At 41.8% G+C, this 18,578-nt stretch overlaps 1 protein-coding gene across 1 annotated transcript in view; it reads right to left on the minus strand.

The window, feature by feature from the left end:
- Window positions 1–1,250: 1,250 nt before the first annotated feature.
- SLC1A3 (solute carrier family 1 member 3) overlaps window positions 1,251–18,578 on the minus strand; it is an 87,928-nt gene continuing 70,600 nt past the window's right edge. Inside the window, exons 6-10 of the mRNA XM_036280547.1 lie at window positions 11,571–11,863; window positions 8,471–8,704; window positions 7,501–7,695; window positions 4,065–4,199; window positions 1,251–1,842 (exon numbers count right to left, since the gene is read on the minus strand). Coding sequence (XP_036136440.1) covers window positions 1,638–1,842; window positions 4,065–4,199; window positions 7,501–7,695; window positions 8,471–8,704; window positions 11,571–11,863 — 1,062 coding nt within the window. The 3' untranslated portion in view covers window positions 1,251–1,637. The remainder of the gene's footprint in view (window positions 1,843–4,064; window positions 4,200–7,500; window positions 7,696–8,470; window positions 8,705–11,570; window positions 11,864–18,578) is intronic.

Consider the following 18,578-nt stretch of genomic DNA (forward strand, 5'->3'; position numbering starts at 1 on the left):
TTTGACTGATAGTCCTTAGGGGGTGAAAAATTAATCTCTGAACCTGGGAGCTGCCTCGCCTGAAGCTGATGCTCCTGTTCTTTCTTCCTTGGACCCACACTGACAATGTCTCCGTACTGATTCATCTTCTGCCATTTCTCTCAGGGACACAAACAAAACAGAACAAAACCCCACTCCAGCTGAAGGTTTTGAATGATTCAGTAAATGGAATTCCAACACAAAGAAATACCTTGTTTCCCTCACTCTAAGAACTTTTGATTATAGAAAAAAAAAACAAACCCTTTTTAAATAAGAGACCACCCACCCAGCTCACAGACCTCTATTAGAGGGAGAACTCATCCATTTGACTTGTTTAAAATATTTAAGAAGTGACCTTATATTTTGCTATGCAGACTTCCTTGGGGAATGTTTTTGAACTGAAGAGAAAAAGTGTTTCCGGCTAAAAAAAAAATAAACCTCTTTTATTAAAAAAAAATTCTTCCTTCAAGATGACCTATTTATAACCTTGGTGTTTTAAAATCCTCTCTTAATAGAGTCACCTGTGCTTCGTTCTTTCCTGGCTGGCTCTTCAAGTGTCCCCTAAGACCACGAGCACCCTTGCTAATTGCTAGCCTCGCATCTTAGCTCCTAACAGTCTGTTGTCAGTTGAGGAGTGGCGGGAGACGTCCTTCCCGGAGCAGTCCAGGGAAGGGCGGAAAGAAGTGAAAACTTACCCTGCGGGGAAGAACTGAGTGAAGAGATCAAGCATAATTCCACTCCGAGAATGGCCTTTGGCCTGGTGACTCGTACAACTGACATTTTGTATACAGGGCCTGGTAAACCACACCGCCATCCCGACCCTACTTAGGAGAGTTCATTCCCAATAAACGTCCTTTCTGAAAGTCGCATGCTCCACGCGATGGGACTCTCTACAGGATGTTCCCAGGGGGAATCGAGGACAGCTCTTTCATGATGCCACGGGATGTTTGGGCTACAAGAGACCACAGTGGCATTTAGGGAACTCAGCCATTTTACAGATGAGGACACCGAGGCCTGGAGAAAAGATGTAACTTGCTCATGGCCACAGGGGCATTTCACTGTATGCACCTGCTCACAGCTGTGCTGGGCGTGGATTCGTACTGCCCTGCTCCCAATAAAACAAGAATGCAAATCAGAACAGAAAGGGGGAAAAACCCTTCTGTCCAACTGAAAACCGAGTGCCGTTTAGCACGTTGTTTTGTTTTGACACTAAAACCGAAGTGTGTTCTAGAGGATTTTTAAATTTTGAAAGTTGATTTAAAAGCATGTTTTTAGCCTACTATTTGACTCTTTAACTTATATAAAAAAAAATCACATTTAAAGGATTGTGTGTCACATAAACTTGCAAAATCTGATCAAGACTATTTTTGATCTCAGTACCTTATTCCGTAAGACTAACATGAAATGACGTAAAACTTTCAAATGTGGGATGAAAACATTACATTTTGGCCGCTGCAAAATCCTCCCTTGGTTTTGGATGCACACTTCCAGATCCTACCAGAGCTGGGAGGAAGAGGGAGGTAAGGGGCAAAGGGGAGAGAATCGTTGTAACAAGATGGAAACGTTTTGTCGTGGTTTCCAAACACCTGGTGCTCAGGAAAGCATTTCATTCTGCGAGTCTACATCTTGGTTTCACTGTCGATGGGCTTCTCAGTTTCGCTGTCCTGGGCAATCAGCTGGTAGGGTTTCTTCATTTCGTTCTCCTCGATCACGGAGTTACCCATCTCCACGTCCTGGGTCTTCAGTTCGTGCCGGGACAAGTGCTCCACGATGCCGGCGCCCAGGGAGTCTCCCAGCACGTTGGTGGTGGTGCGCAGGCGGTCCCTGGGGAGGGCGGGAGAGGGACGGTGAAGCCACCTGGGGCGCCAGCCCAGCTTCTGAGCTACTGGGGACGTGTTTGGAAGCACCCCCTAAATTTTGCGTGATGTGTCCCCCAACTGCCTCATTACATAACCTTTATGATAGCAGTTATTAAAACTTATAAGGACAGCCCGGCCCGTGTGGCTCCGTGGATTGAGCATCATCCCACGGACTGAGAGGTCCCAGGCCGATTCTGGGTCAGGACACATGCCGGGATTGGGGGCTCGATCCCCAGTAGGGGGCGTGTGGGAGGCAGCCAATCCATGTTTCTCTCTCATCGATGTTTCTGTCTCTCTCTCTCCCTTCCTCTCTCTAAAAAATTAATAAAAATTTTTTTAAAAAGTTACCAGACTATCAACAGTGGGGGCATGACCCTTCCCTTTCTTGTTTTATTTAAAATTTCTTTTTGATTCTCTTTCCTACAACTCACCTTTCTTTACATCAGCATTTCTCAAAGTGTGGTCCAGAGACCTCTGGGGGTTCCTGAGGTCAAAACTGTTTTCATAATAATGCGACAATATTATTTGCCCTTTTTACTCTCCTCTCCTCACGAATGTCTAACAGAGTTTTGCAAAGACTACAACACAACACAGAAGATACCATAACTGATTGAATGCAGAAGCAGTAGGAGATTCTAGCTGTCTTTTATTAAGCCAGATAGTAAGGTGATTTGCAAAAATGTAAAATGGTATCATTCTTTCCCCTGAATTTTTGGTTTGGAAAATTATGTATATTTCTTCCATAAAAATGTTATTTATATTAGCAGGTAATGAATTTATTATTGTAACCTTTAAAAGAATTCAACATTTGGCCCTGGACGGTTTGGCTAAGTGGTTAGAGCGTCGGCCCACGGACCAATGAGTCAGTCACAGGTTTGATTCCGGTCAAGGGCACGTACCTCGGTTGCTGTTTGTCCCGGCCCTGGTTGGGTTATGCGGGAGGCAACCAGTCAATGTGGCTCTATCACATTGATGTTTCTCTCTGTCTCTCTCTCTCTCCTTCCCTCCCACTCTATCTAATGATAAATAGAAAAATATCCTTGAGTGAGGAATAAAATAAATAAAGAAAGCAATAAAGAATTCAGCATTTGAAAAATGTCTAAATTTTTCTAATAGGACACGTACTGGCAGATCTGACCCACAGAGATAAAAGCGCGTTTGGTCCCCATTAATTGTTAAGTGTAAAGGAGTCCTGAGACTAGAAACTTTGAGAACCACAGATTTCTACTCTGAAAGCCCTCACGTTAGCTAAGGGCCGACTGTGGGCCAGACAGGGCTGAATGCGTCCCTGTGTCACTACACTTAACCCTCACAGCACCACAGGGAGGTAGATGACATCATCGTCCCGGTTGTACAGACTAGACAACAAAGGTGGCTGGGTAACCTGCCCCGTGTCACAAAGAGCCAGGTTGTAAACACAGATCCAAGTGACCTGGGCCTCATGCTCTCAGCTGGATCTTCCTCCCTGCACCTGTCCTGCCTTGGGCACACTGTCAGGCTCTCTATGGTCAGCAGACCTACAGATGTCAACCTAATGTTGGCTCCAGCATGGACTGTGTCCTTCTAAGCATTCACTTTGGGAGTCCCGGGGGAGATATTTTGCAACTGGATGGGAATTTATGAGAGAAAAGAGGCAGGAAGCGTCAGCTGGAAGGGTGAGGTGGAAGGGTAGAGGGATGGGGCCTAGAGGGTACTTGTTTTGGAACCTTCCCCAGAGCCCAAACTCATTCCACTGAGGGATGCTAGCTGTCTGTCTGCTGTCTGTCTGCTGTCTGCACGGCTGCCCTGCTCCGAGTTGGGCTCAGATGGGAACATCTGTGCTGCATTACGCCGCTGGAATGGGCAGCCCAGGAGGAAGGGCCTGAGCCAGCGTGCGAGGCCCGCGGCTCCGTTCCAGCCGCCATGGGGATGTTGTGCAACGCAGACGGGCCTTGCAGACAGCGGGTTTCCCAACCCTGGACGGCTTTATGGAGTGAGAAGTGCAGCAGCCACATGTGAACGCAGGCTGATAAGGGAGCGAACGCACATGGCGTCTGGGGCCTGGCCTCCAGATAAGGGCCGGGATCAAGCACCCAGACAACTTCATATCTGGCCGAGCTGCCCGTCTTGTGCAGCCCTTCCGGCAGGCATGCCGGGCTTCCCGGGGCCCTTTGACCGTGAGCCCGAGCACAGTCCCAGGATACTCACAGGAACCAGTCCACCGCGATGATGAGGGTGATGTCGTCGGTGGGCAGGCCCACGGATGTCAGCACGATGACCATGGTGACCAGGCCTGCCTGAGGAATCCCAGCTGCCCCAATACTGGCAGCCGTGGCTGTGATGCTGTTAAAAGAAGCCCCCAAACAGAAACCATTTGTACACATCTCCCCAAGTAGGAAGTATACCCGGTAAATAAACACAGCGCGGTCTGACTTGCCAGGATAACAGAAGAGGACGCACTTTAGAAAACCCACGGAACTAACAGGCATATTGACTAATATTTATTCTGTGCCCTCTGATAGGCTGAACGTGGCTTATCTCGTTTGATCTACACGCCAACCTTTAGAATGTTGGTTTTATTACGACTGCCATTTCTAAATGAAAAAAATTGGTGGCTGTGGACTTTTCACGTACATGAAAGTACTTCGTGAGGTAAAATACTGTATAGTTCAATAACAACTTGTTTCTAATAACTCCTCTGTCCAAGTAGAGGATTGTAAAGATACTGAACTTGTATGGTTAATGAGGTCAGAAAAAAATCAGATGTATTAATTAAAAAGCAAATGGTTATGAACCAAGTTCTGTAGCACTATGAATATATTTTTAGGGAGACAGTATGGACCTGGTATATCAGGAACATACCCTGTTTGGGACTCAGTTTGTTAAATACCTATTTAATAGGCTGATGTGAGAATGTGAAAATGTTTTCAAAATAGTTAAGTGTTACCTAGATACAAAGTATTAATAAAGTAATAAGTCTGTGGAAGAGACTGTCCATGGTTCCCTGACACTGTTCCCCTTCCATAGTATTGGAATTTTTAGCTGGTGTATAGCTGCCCAGAATGAAGACTACATTTCCCAGCCTCCCTTGGAACTCCTTTAGACAATGTTCTGGCCAATGAGACACCAATGAAAGTGATCAGGCAACTTGCAGGCTGTGCAGCTCCTCCTCTCCCTTATGGCTAAAACTGAGGTGGTGGTGAACCCCCCTGGACCATCTGAATGAGGGTAACACCCCAGGGACGATGGAACCACAGGCCTCGGTTCCTTACACATGGAACACCTACCAGCCTTGGGGCTTTGTGGAGCAGAGCTGCGACCCAGGAGAAATGCAGTTCTGCCTTATTAAAGGCACTGTTACTGATATTATTATTTTTTAACTCTGTTCCATGCAACTGAACCTTTTTCGTAACTCAGGGCTATACAACCAGTATGCCAATGTATGCCGGAAAAGAGGTTATGGTGAGCTGAGGTATTGCTCTCTCAGCCTCAGTATGGCTAGACTGGGCCTGGGACTCCCAGAATTCTTCGGCCGGTCACCTCTGGACATGACCAGTTTCTTCTTTTTTAACCCTAATGCATCCTATAACTATTATCATTTTCCAGCTGCACAAAACATACATACAGAGTTTAACAGAACATTTAAAAATAAACACATATAGCCCTGGCCGGTTTGGCTCAGCGGTTAGAGCGTCGGCCTGCGGTCCTGAGAGACCCGGGTTCGGTTCCCGCTAAGGGCGCGTACCTCGGTTGCAGTTTGTCCCCGGCCCTGGTCGGTTGTGCGGGTGGCAGCCACTTGATGTGTTCCTTTCACATCGATGTTTCTCTCTCTCTCTGTTCCTCTCTCTCCCTCCCACTCTACCTGAACAAAAAAATGGAAAAATGTCCTCGGGTGAGGATAAAAAAAATAAAAATAAAAAATAAACACATATATATGTATGATATATATACATTATATATACACGCAAAAAATGTGTGGGAACAGATAGAGATTTAAAAAGATTAAAGTGACATAAAAACCAAATGCAAGCCATAAATCTAAATTTGATCTTTGTCTGGGGAAAAAAAGCTATAAAAGACATTTTGGGAACAACGGGGGAAATTTGAATATAGGCTAGATATTCTGGAAGTATTTTTAAGATTTTTTACTATTGTGGGTATGTAGAAAATTATCCCTATTCTTAGGAGATGTATGCCGAACGGTGCACAAGTGAAATGTCATGAAGGCAGAAAGAAAAAGTGGGGAGGGGAGAGAGAGAGAAACACAAAAGTGGAAAATATTAACAACGGTTGGATCTAGGTAGAAGATGTTTGCTGTGATATTCTTTCAACTTTCCTATATGCGAAACAATAATTTTTATAATAAAAAGTTGTGGAAAAAACCCAACTTACTTTGATCTCCAAAATAAATTGCTTAAAATAATCAACACACAGACACGATGATGAACAGTTTCTGATCTGGACTGTGAGGCTTAGACTGTCCACTCCAGTTACTTACTGGTCTGTGTGCACACGGACTTCCAGAGCGATAATGTTCACATGTGCACGGGGATATGCATGGACCATTGTATAAGGACACTAAAGAAACTAGCAAGCAACAGTGGTTGCCTCTGAAGAAAACTAAGATTAGGGGAAGGTATGGGAGGAAAAATCACCTTTCACTTGACACCTCAAATATAATGGTTAAAATAAATAGTCCACAGAAATTAAATCTCAACCTATTTGCCAATGTGGTCTCTCATCCATTTTACACGGCCTAAAAATTGACCTAAGAGAAAATGTTAATCCAGTTTTTCAAGTATAGTTTTATTTTCTAATACTGTCAATAACAGCTAACATATTTTAATGCCTGTTCAAACTGAAGTATAATCTAACATTTAAAAAGAGAGAGAAATAGCCATACCATGTATTCTGCAAAAAGATATATTTTTCTATTTCTATGTATCACATATTTTTGTGTATTTCTTCAAAAAGAAAGAGCTAGATATATTTGTAGATGATATAGTAATAGGTCAATCAGTCAAGTGACAAATACTATGTCTGATGTGATTCCATAAATTACAAACAAAAGTGTGTGTATATCTATGCATAAGGAAAGGTCTTTATATACCAAATATCAACAGTGGTCACCTACAGAAAGATGGGGTGCAGCCCTGGCCAGTTTTTCTCAGTGGTTAGAGCATCAGCCCATGGACCAAAGAGTCATGGGTTCGATTCTAGTCAAGGGCATGTACCTCAGTTGTAGTTTGGTCCCTGGTCCTGGTTGGGGTTGTGCGGGAGGCAGCCAGTCCAGGTGTCTCTCTCACATCGGTGTTTCTCTCTCTCTCTCTCACCCTCCCACTCTATCTGAAGATAAATGGAAAAATATCCGCTGGTGAGGATTATAGAAAGAAAAGAAAGATGGGGTGCAGGCAAGTGCCACTTTCTACCTTATACATTCCCATATTATTAGAACTTTATGATTAATGAATGTGCACATCTGTAACTTAAAAAATAGATAAAAATGACTAACGATATTCCCACAAACCCCAACCTCCTATTTATGCTCAAGCCCCCTCCCCAGCTGTTTCTTCACCTAATCCCTCATCACCAGCTCATTGTTTGAAGGGATTCTTAAGAAAATGTTGGAGAGCTTCCCTTGTACCTGATTGTAATAATCTGTCCAAAGTTCAGCTCAAAGTTGTTAACTTGAGCGATGAAAATGGCAGCCAAAGCCTCGTAGAGGGCGGTCCCGTCCATGTTAATCGTGGCCCCCACCGGGAGCACGAATCTGGTGACACGCTTGTCCACGTTGTTGTTCTCTTCCAGGCACTTGAAGGTGATGGGCAGGGTGGCAGAGCTGAGAACAGCAACACAGGGCGGGTCAGCTGACCATCCTGGCAGTTTAGACCATGCCTGTGTCTGTATTTTGGACAGAGAGTTCCTTCCTGTTAAAGGGAACTGAGTGAGCCCTGGCTGGTGTGGCTCAACGTTAGAGTGTCGGCCCTTGGACCAATGAGTCTTGGGTTCGATTCCGGCCAAGGGCACGTACCTCAGCTGTGGTTTGTCCCCGGCCCTGGAGGGGTTGTGTGGAGGCAACCAGTCGATGTGCCCCTCTTGCATCGATGTTTCTCTCTCCCTCTCTCTCCCTCCCATTCTTTCTGAAGATACATAGAAAAATATCCTCAGGTGAGGATTAGAAAAAATAATAACAAAAATAAAGGGAGCTGAGTCAGCACTAATGTAGGTAGGGAAGCATGGTGAGGAACAGTGTGGGTCCCCTCACTGCGTCACTTGGCAACTTTACTGCTTCTGGGTTCCTCTGTGGGCCTCACTTGTCATTATTTTCCCATCACACAGCTTGTGCCAAGTGACAGCCATCTCTCCCTCAGGCGAATGTCAAGTGGAAGAGGGAGATGACAGTGGGCAGGCAAGGAGAGTTGATTCCCATTTTGTGCCCCCAAAGGGAACACAGTTGGTCTGATTAACATCGGAAGTGAAAGAGCCAATTCATATTCCTGGAAGTTAACCACCCCCCTCCCCGCAGCGTCTCCCTCTGCCTGAACTGAGGGTTCTGGTTTGATGTGTACGTTGAGGTACCTTTTCTGAGAGGAGTAAGCCACACACACACTTACCTGGAGGAGGTGCCTAGGGCTGTGATGAGCGCTTGCAGCAACCCTCCGATAAAAACCCAGGGGTTTTTCCGGGTTACCAAGAAGTAGAGGAGGGGCAGGACAATGACGGCGTGGATGAGCAAGCCGATGATGACAGTGACGGTGTACATGGCGAGCTGGCCCCCGATCACTCCCATGTCCTCCATCTCCACGATCTTCCCTGCGATCAGGAAGAGGATGCCCAGAGGGGCGTACCTGTGCGGAAGCACACACACCGTCGGAGGTCTGATCGCCAACGAGCTCGTCTACAGAGGCCACCGACTGGAGAGGAAAACTGGAAGGGCCCAGACGGGGCGGCTCAGTGGATCGAGCGCCGTCCCATGGGCTGAGGGGTCCTGGTTCCATTCCTGGTCCGGGCACGTGCCCGGTTTCTAGCTCCATCCCCAGTAGGGGGCGTGCAGGAGGCGGCCCATCCATGTTTCCCTCTCACATCGATGTTTCTCTCTCTCTCCCTCTCTCTCAACAATCAATAAAAATATTAAAAAGAGAGAGAGAGAGAGAAAACAAAAAGTGAAAGGGAGTTGATCTCCATACTTTTCTGCCCAGGACACTCTTAGGACTTGTAGAAACTGTGAATGTCCTTCTTTCCTTTTTTTTTTTTTTTTTTTTATCCTCACCCGAGGACATTTTTCCATTTTTTGTACAGACAGAGTGGGAGGGAGAGAGAGGAAGGGAGAGAGAGAGAGAAACATCGACGTGAAGGGACACATCGAGTGGCTGCCACCCGCACGACCAACCAGGGCCGGGGACAAACTGCAACCGAAGTACGTGCCCTTAGCGGGAACCGAACCCGGGTCTCTCTGGACCGCAGGCCGACGCTCTAACCGCTGAGCCAAACTGGCCAGGGCTCCTTCTTTCCTTTTTAAAATATAAATTTAAATATAAACACTGCAGGTTGGGCCTTCCTCTCACTCAGAGTTTCTCTAGGTCACGTTTGTTTTCTCCTAAACCTGTGAGAAGAGACAGGGCAGAGGTTTGGTTGCCCACCTCTTTTCTCCTGGATTGACTCTCACTTCACCTGGGCCACCTTCCCAGCCTCAGAGCACCCCGTCCTGCGTCCGGCCCCCCGCTAAGTGCTCTGAACCACCAGGATCCACAACGCCCAGACTCTGAGAAACATTTCCCACATCAGAGCCTGACCCCTGAGTTCAAGCCGGACGCACACCACGCCCAGTGGGTGTTTCAGACTTGCTGTCCGCGCTCATTCAAGGACTGCTTTCATGATTTTTTCCCAGGTGACACACGACTTACCATATTACTTCATATGTATCTTCAAATGAACTCTCTTACTTAAATTTCTCCTAAGAGGAGACTTGGTTACAGTGCAAATGGAAAACTAGTGCTATTTGCCATCAATAGAAGGCAACCATCAAATAGGTGCAGAGCTATTCAAATTAATCACGTGCGTGTGTCCACCACGATCAGATTATAGGTGTTCCAGCTAAGTCATTATTACCCACAGGCTGCCCTGCCATTTGAGATCTTTCCCCTGTAGACTCGGCAAGAGTGAAACTGAGACACAGAACGACTTCTACATGTTGAAACAGCCCGGTTGCTTCGAGGGCCTGCTGCCAGGCATTCGACTCGGTCTGATGTGTGCTGTAAACTACAGCCAAACTCATTACCAGAACCAGAGAGGCTATCAGCCTGAAGGAGAAGGGTCTGCTGGGAACTGGGGAGGACTTATTTCAAACAGAAAGGTACAATGCTTCTTTTAGAAGTCCTTTAGAAACACAGGCCAGGAAATTATAAGAGCACCTGTTTGCATAAATGTAATAACTCGACGTTGGATGCAGGCAAAACGCACACCTAGAAATGCTGCATGTGAGGTTCATTCAGCAGCCTTGAATGGGCTTCTTTCATAAAAGAGGTGAAAGGTGCAGGCATTTTAATAATATGAAGACAAATGTCCACTTTCAGCCCTGCCAGGATTTCAAAGGAGGGCCCGCAGGATTTCATTTGGGGGCTCCTGCGGAGACCACATTCTGATCCGTCTTTGTGTCCAAGTTTTCATATCCATCTCGTACAAACTTCTGAAAAATGAATTTCTCTGGGCTTTGGAAGCAATAAAGACAAGGAATATTTTTAATCACGTTGGTGAGTATTTTTTTTTTTAGAAACGGATGACTTCCTGCCTCAGGTGCCAAGGAGGGGTCTGGATTAAAAATAAAGGCTAAACCAATCAAAAGATCCTCTCCCTGCTGGAGAGAATTTACTTTCCAAGGTCAATGTTCCTCTTTGAATTTAGTAGTCTTTTCCTTTGTCTCCTGCTCTCAACTTTATCTGAAAGAAGTTTGTTATAAATTGTGGCTGGCATGCTATACTATGTCCCATGAATGCTTCGGTCATGCAGCAAGACCACAATGGATTTCTTTCTTAGGGCTCAAACAGAGGAGGGCGTCTCAGTTTTTCTGGTGGTCCAGGGGACCCTACATTTGTTTCTCCTGCTACTGGGAATTCTCTTCTCCTGGCACTTTGGATGCCTGGCTCCTCCAGGTCATGCAGGTCTTAGCAAAAAAGATCACCTCCTCAAGGCAAATTTTATGCCTCCTCCCTAGTCACTTTTTATCACATGACATCACATCAAATAAAACCTGTTTTATTTTTCTTCATAGCACTTGTGACTGAAGCATCTGGTTGATTTATTTGTTTATCTTCTACCTCCCTTAAAAGAAAGTGAGATTCAGGACATTCTTGTATGTTTTCTTCATTGCCACACCCGTAGTCCCTGGCATTATATGATTGGTATACAGTAACACTGAATAAATATGCCTTAAATGAATAAATGGATTGGAAATGGAGGAATGAAGAATGGGATCCCATCAGCACTGAGGTAAAGGAGTTAACACTTTTCAAAAACAAGGAAGCAGATTTATTAAAAGAGGCTTGCAGACAGTTCAAGACCACCCTGCACCCAGAAAGTCATTGCTTTTCTTGTGCTTACCAGGCTGGGGTCATCGCAATGGGCTATCCTGCCTGGTGGCATTTCCTCAGAACCGAATACATGTTCACGGCAATAAACATCTCATATATAGCATATATAGCAAGTGGAAATACATACCACATTATCACGGCTACCAATCTCATGATGGCTTCATTCAGAGAATCAAAGAAGTCTCTCAGGGCTTGTCCCTGCTCCTTCATGTTTCCAATCACAAAACCAAAGCACATAGAGAAGACAACCAGTCCCAGGGCATTGATCCCGTTCACAGAGCCTGGAACTGGGATCATTTCCTCTGTGATCCTTGAAAGAGTTTCCATGGCCTCTGACACATTGTTTATCACAGCGCCAATGAGCGTTTCGTTGGACTGGACAGGCACTTTGAAGCTTTTCTTCTCATAGTTGGTTTTAAACTTCAAGAGAAAAGGCACAACAGAGATTAAAGGTGATATTTTTTCTTCTTTGTAGTTTTTTGTTGCCCAAATTTTCTATGATATACATTAATCTGCATTCAAATAACATTGTTATCTATCTATCTATCTATCTATCTATCTATCTATCTATCTATCTACCTACCTACCTACCTAACATCTATCATTCATCTAATCTGTGACAAACCCTTACTACTTCCTCAGCACGTGCACACACACACACACACACACACACACACACACACACTCGTATACATAACAAATCATAATAGGAAAGCCATATCTGGTTGAAGATGTTTGACTAAACACACATGTGTTTTGTTTTATTCTGAAACCCTAATAAAATGAATATAATTACTTTTAAAAACCTATAAATCCAAATATTCACAATAGTCTCTTTCCTCTCAATGGAATCATGCTATGGAATTATGGACAAATCACCTAACATCCTTTCGTTCCTATTCTACGGCTGTGAAACAGGGATAACTGTGCTGGTCCTACCTCACAGGGTTGTGATGATCAAATTAAACAGAACATATGAGACCATCTTGTAAATTTTAAAGTACTATACTGATGTTGGCTAATGGTACTCAATAACAATGCCCTTCAGGGACTAGACTTGGTTGGAGATTTCAGTGGATATTAAAATTTTGTAATCTCCAAACAATAGTCTTTAAGGCATTCCTGATAGTATCAATTGACAACCCACTTCTCAAGTCCATAGTGATATTTTTGTTCTTATTTAAGAGACGGTCTTTTCCCCATTGATTCTATATATATGTTCCAGGCAGGAGATGCTAAGTATATTACTGAGGCCAAATAAAATAATTTAGCTCATCCCTCTATGATTTTATTTTTTTTCTTTATTAATTTTCTAGAGAGAGAGGAAGGGAGAGGGAGAGAGAGATAGAAACATCAATGAGAGAGAACATCAATTGGCTGCCTCCTGCATGCTCCCCACTGGGGGAATTTGGCCCACAGCCTGGGCAGGTGGCCTGACCGGGAATCAAACCAGCAACTTTCTGGTGCATGGGTTGATGCTCAACCACTGAGCCACACTGACTGGGCCATCCCTCTATGATTTTAATGTGGGCAGAATTCCTGGCCTTCATGTTGATGGTAGGAAAGCTTCAGAGGGAGTAGTAACATGTGGATATTGACTGGCTCTGGAGTCTAGGGGAAGAAAGCACAGCTATGTATGAAGTGCTGGGCCATTTCTTTACCAAGAATAAATGGGAGACTTTCTTGTCCATTGCAAAATCACCCAAACAAAGACATGGCCAGCTATCAAAACTGTGGACATACCGCAGAACAATCAGTGGTACTACTGGTAATTTCAAAGAACAAAGGAACTGATCCCTGTTGTCTCCTATTCTAATGAGTTCTCAGATCTCTATTCCACTGGGGTGTGGATGCATTTCATGGATTGTCTAGGGTGGATTTTCAATCCTGATTAGCCTTTCCTATGCCTCCAACTCTTTCCCCTTAGACAGTTTGTAGCCTATGTAGAAATTGTAACCTCTTGATTCGGGTCTAAAACAAGAAACGGGGGTGATACTTTGTTTCTCCAAATCCGTAAATGCAATCTAAAAACCACAAAAAAATACAAAAACAAACACAAGTCATCAACACTTTCCCCAGTGCTGCTGGAAATCAGCATTTTTGATGGCACCCAGTGCCAGCTGGCTAACTAGAATAGCCACCCCACGCTACTGGGGTTGGTTGGTCAGATTGAAAAGGGTTTATTATTTATGGGTAAGTTGTTTTTGAATACAAAAGTTAGATTTTGGCCTCTTAGGCTCTTTTTTTTTTTTTTAAAGTAAGAATACTGTTAGAATATTGCTGTGTGTGCATATTATACCCATTAACAAGTCAATAAATTTTTTAAATGGAGAAAAAAACAAAGGTTGGCTTATTTGTGTAAAACTTGGTCTTCCACGAGGTTGGCGGTTTGTTTTGTTTGCTTTACCAATCCTAAACAGAAAAATTAGGGAATTACAATGAGGGTAAAATGACACCATCTGGAAAAATGTTTGGAAACTATTATTAAACCCAGAAAGGCTAATTACTTCCCTTTTAACATCTGAACAACACAGTTTATTATTATTTTTTCTTTATTTTTTAAAATTAATTAATTTTTGTTACAGATGTTTCTCCTTTTTCCCCCCACTGATTCCCCCCTCCACCTCCCTGCCTCCCCTGTCCCCAGCTGTGTTGTCCATGCCATTCCATGCATACATGCATTAAGTTCTTTGTTATCTCTCCCCCACCCCCTCTTCTGGGATTGTCACTGTACCCCACTCCCACATCTCTGGGACTACCCCATTCCTCAGACTGTTATGTCATTATATCCGACAAATATGAGATCCTGTGGTATTGGCGTTTTCTGCTTGATTGTTTTCCTAGGATACTACTTTCCATCCCACCATGTCTCTCAAAGGATAAGATCTCTTCTTTCTTACAGCTGCATAGTACTTCCATTGTGTATATGTACGCACTGCTTTTTTTATCCATTCTTCTACGGATGAACAGTTGGGCTGTTTTTCCAGATCTTAGCTATTGTAAAAATGGTACTATGACCATGTGGGTTCTATAGTTTCTGATTGGTGTTTCATGCTTCTTAGGGTATATCCTAGAAGAGATCACTGCATCAACGGCAGTTCCATTTTCAACTTTTTGAGGTAAAACCATAGTGTTTTCCAGAGTGGTTGCCACCAGTCTGCATTCCCACCACAGTTAACCTAGAGTTTCTTTTTTTTTGTTTTTTTTTTTTTTTTTATTTTTTATTTTATTTTTTTTTTTTTTTTTTTATATTTTTTTTTTTTTTTTTTTTTTTTTTTTTTTTTTTTTTTTTTTTTTTATTTATTTTTTTTATTTTTTTTTTTTTTTTTTTTTTTTTTTTTTTTTTTGTTTTTTTTTTTTTTTTTTTTTTTTTTTTTTTTTTTTTTTTAGTTCTTGTTTAGTTTTGTTTTGTTGGTTTTTGTTTTTTTGGTGTGTTGTTTGGTTGTGATAGTTGTTTTTTTTTTTGTTTTTTTGTTTTTGTTATTTTTTTTTTTTTTTTTCTTTTATTTTTTTTTGTTTTTTTTTTTTTTTTTTTTTTTTAATTTTTATTTTATTTTTTTTTTTTTTTATTTTAATTTTTTTTTTTTTTTTTTGTTTTTTTTTTTTTTTTTATTTTTTTATTTTTTTTTTTTTTGGTCTTTTTTTTTTTTTTCTTTTAGTCTATTTAGTGAGTTGTCGGGTTTAGTTTGTTAGATTTGGTTTAGTGTGGTGTTTTTTATTAGTTTTTTTGTTTGTTTTGTTTTAGTTTTTTTTGTGCTTGGCTTTTTAGTATTGTTTTTTAGTTTTTTCTCCTTTTTCCCATCACAACCCCGCCAACACTTGTTGTTTGCATGATTTGTGATGGGCGGCCAGTCTGACGTTTAGGTGAGGTTCCTATCATTTGGTTTGTTTTTAATTTGCATATCTCTCTGATGATAATAATGTTGAGCATTTCTTCATATGTCTCTTAGCCATTTGTAATGTTCTGTTTGGGAAGTGTCTTGTTTAGTTCCTCTGCCCATGTTGTTAATTGGATTCTTTGGCTTCCTTGTTGAGTTGTATAGGCACAATTCTAATAATAGTTTGGAATTAACCCCTTACTGATTGTATCATTGGCAACTATACTCGCCCATGAGTGGTAGCCCCTTCCGCCATTTTGAAGTTGTATCTTTAGCTGAGAAACGTTTGAGTTGATGGAGTCCATGTATTTCATTTCTCCTTTGTTTCTGTTGCCTTAGGTGATGTATAGTGAAAGTTCTGCTGTGTACGATGTCGAAATTTGTTGCCGACATTTCTGCTAGATTTTTATGATGCATGAGTCACATAAGTCTTTTATCCATTTTGAGTTATTCTTGTGTAAGGTGTAAGTTTATGTCTTGTTTCATTATTTGCACATAGCTTCCAATTTTCCCACACCATTTATAAAGAGGCTGTCTTACTCCACTGTATGTTCTTGCCACCCTTGTCAAATATTAATTGAGCATATTGCCTGGTCCTTTCCGGGGTTCTCTGTCCTTTCCCGGGGAGATGTCTGTTCTTGTGCCATACAGGCTGTTCGATACATTGGCTTGTGTAGAACCTGCCATCTGTAATGGATCGTCAACTTTGTCTTTTTTTTTTTCAAGATTGCTGTGGCTATTTGGGATCTCTTTTGGTTCCATATGAACTTTTGAAGTATTTGTTCTGGTTCTCTGAAGTATGTCATTGGTATTTTGAAGGGGATTGCATTGAATCTACAGATTTCTTTGGGTAGTATGGACATTTTAATGATGTCAATTCTTCCAATCCATGAACAAGGTATGTGCTTTCGCTTTTTAATATCTTCCTCTATTTCTTTTTTCAATGACCTGTAGTTTTCTGCGACTAGATCCTTTATTTCTTTGGTTAAGTTTATTCCTAGGTATCTTAATTTTTTTGCTGTGATGGTAAATGGGATTTTTTTTTTTTAGTTTCTCTTTCTGTGAGTTCATCATTGGTGTATAAGAATGCCGTCAATTTCTTGATGTTAATTTTGTATCCTGCTACTTTGCCAAATTCATTTATTAAGTCTAGTAAATTTTTGATGTAGTCTTTGGGGTTTTCTACGTATATCATGTCATCTGTGAATAATGACAGTTTCTCTTCCTCCTTTCCAATTTGGATCCCTTTTATTTTGTCTTCCTGTCTGATTTCTATGGCTAAGACTTCCAGTACTATGTTAAGAGTGGCAAAAGTGGGCACCCTTGTAATTGTTCCTGTTCTTAAGGGAAATGCTTTAAATTTTTGCCCATTGAGTATGATGTTGGCTGTAGGTCTTTCATATATGGCCTTTATTATGTCGAGATATGATCCCTCTATTCCCAGATTGCTGAGCATTTTTATCTGATATGGGTGCTGGATTTTGTAGAATGCTTTCTCAGCGTCTATTGATATGATCATATAATTTTTATCTTTCATTTTGTTTATGTGGTATATCACATTTATTGATTTGCAAATATTGTACCAGCCTTGCATCCCTGGGATGAATCCCACTTGGTCATGGTGAATAATTTTTCTGATGTATTGTTGGATTCGATTTGCTAGTATTTTGTTCAGGATTTTGGCATCTATGTTCATCAGGGATATTGGCCTGTAGTTTTCTTCCTTTGTAGTGTCTTTTTCTGGTTTTGGAATTAGAATTATGCTGGCCTCATAAGAACAAATTTGGAAGACTTCCTTCTTCTGAATTTTTTGAAATCGTTTGAAGACAATGGGTATTAGTTCTTCTTTGAATGTTCGGTAAAAGTCTCCCGTGAAGCCATCCGGGCCTGGGCTTTTGTTTGCTGGGAGAGTCTTGATTACACCTTCAATTTCTTATATTGTTATTGGTCTGTTCAAGTTTTCTCTCTCTTCCTGGTTCAGTTTTGTGAGACTATGTGTTTCTAGAAATTTGTCCATTTCACTTAGATTGTCAAATTGGTTGCCGTATAATTGTTCATAATATTTGTTAACAATCCTTTGTATTTCTGTGGTGTCAGTTATTATTTCTCCTCTTTCATTTCTGATTTTGTGTATTTGGGTTCTCTCTCTTTGTTTTTTGGTGAGTCTAGCTAAGTGTCTATCAATCTTGCTTATCTTTTCAAAGAACCAGCTCTTTGTTTCATTGATCCTTTGAATTGTTTTTTGGTCTCCATGTCATTTATTTCTGCTCTGATCTTTACTATTTCCTTTCTTCTACTTGCTCTGGGGTTTTCTTTTTGTTTGCTTTCTAGTTCTTTAAGTTGTGAGGCTAGATATTAGAAATTTTTCTTGTTTCTTGAGGTAGGCCTGCAGTGCTATGAACTTTCCTCTCAGAACTGCTTTCGCTGTATCTGATAGATTTTGTGTTGTTGTGTGTTTATTTTCATTGGTTTCCAGGAATTTTTAAATTTCTTCCTTGATCTCCATGGTAAACTATTCATTGTTCAATAACATGCTATTTAGCCTCTATATTTTCAAATGTCTTTGCATGTTCTTGTTGCAATTAATTTCTAGCTTCATGCATTTGTGATCTGAGAAGATGCTTGACATGATTTCAATCTTCTTGAACTTGTAGAGTCTTAGTTTGTGCCCTAACATGTGGTCTATCTTTGAGAATGTCCCATGCGTACTTGAGAAGAATGTGAATTTTGAAGTTTTGGGGTGTAATTCTCTGTAGATGTCTATTAAATCCATTTGATCTAGCACTTCATTTAGAGTCTGTGTTTCCTTGTTAATTTTTTGTCTAGATGACCTATCCAGTGATGTCAGCAGGGTGTTGAAGTCCCCTGCTATGATTGTATTGCTGTTGATTTCTCCTTTGAAGTCCTCGAAAGGATTTTTAATATATGTTGGTGCTCCTATATTAGGTGCATATATGTTTACCAAGGTTATATCTTCCTGTTGGATAGATCCTTTCAATACTATGTAGTGGCCTTCTTTGTCTCTAGTTATGGCCTTCATTTTGAAATCTACTTTATCAGATATGAGTATTGCTACCCCAGCTTTTTTTGCTTTCCATTTGCTTGAAAGATTTTTTCCATCCCTTCACTTTCAACCTATGTGAATCTTTTGTTGTGAGGTGGGTCTCTTGTAAACAATATATATGTGAGTCATGCTTTCTTATCCAGTCACAGCTACTCTGTGAAAATTGAGGCTCATTAACAACCAGCATCTGTCC

Source organism: Molossus molossus, unplaced genomic scaffold, assembly GCF_014108415.1.
Source record: "Molossus molossus isolate mMolMol1 unplaced genomic scaffold, mMolMol1.p scaffold_m16_p_3, whole genome shotgun sequence".
Classification (NCBI taxonomy): domain Eukaryota; kingdom Metazoa; phylum Chordata; class Mammalia; order Chiroptera; family Molossidae; genus Molossus; species Molossus molossus.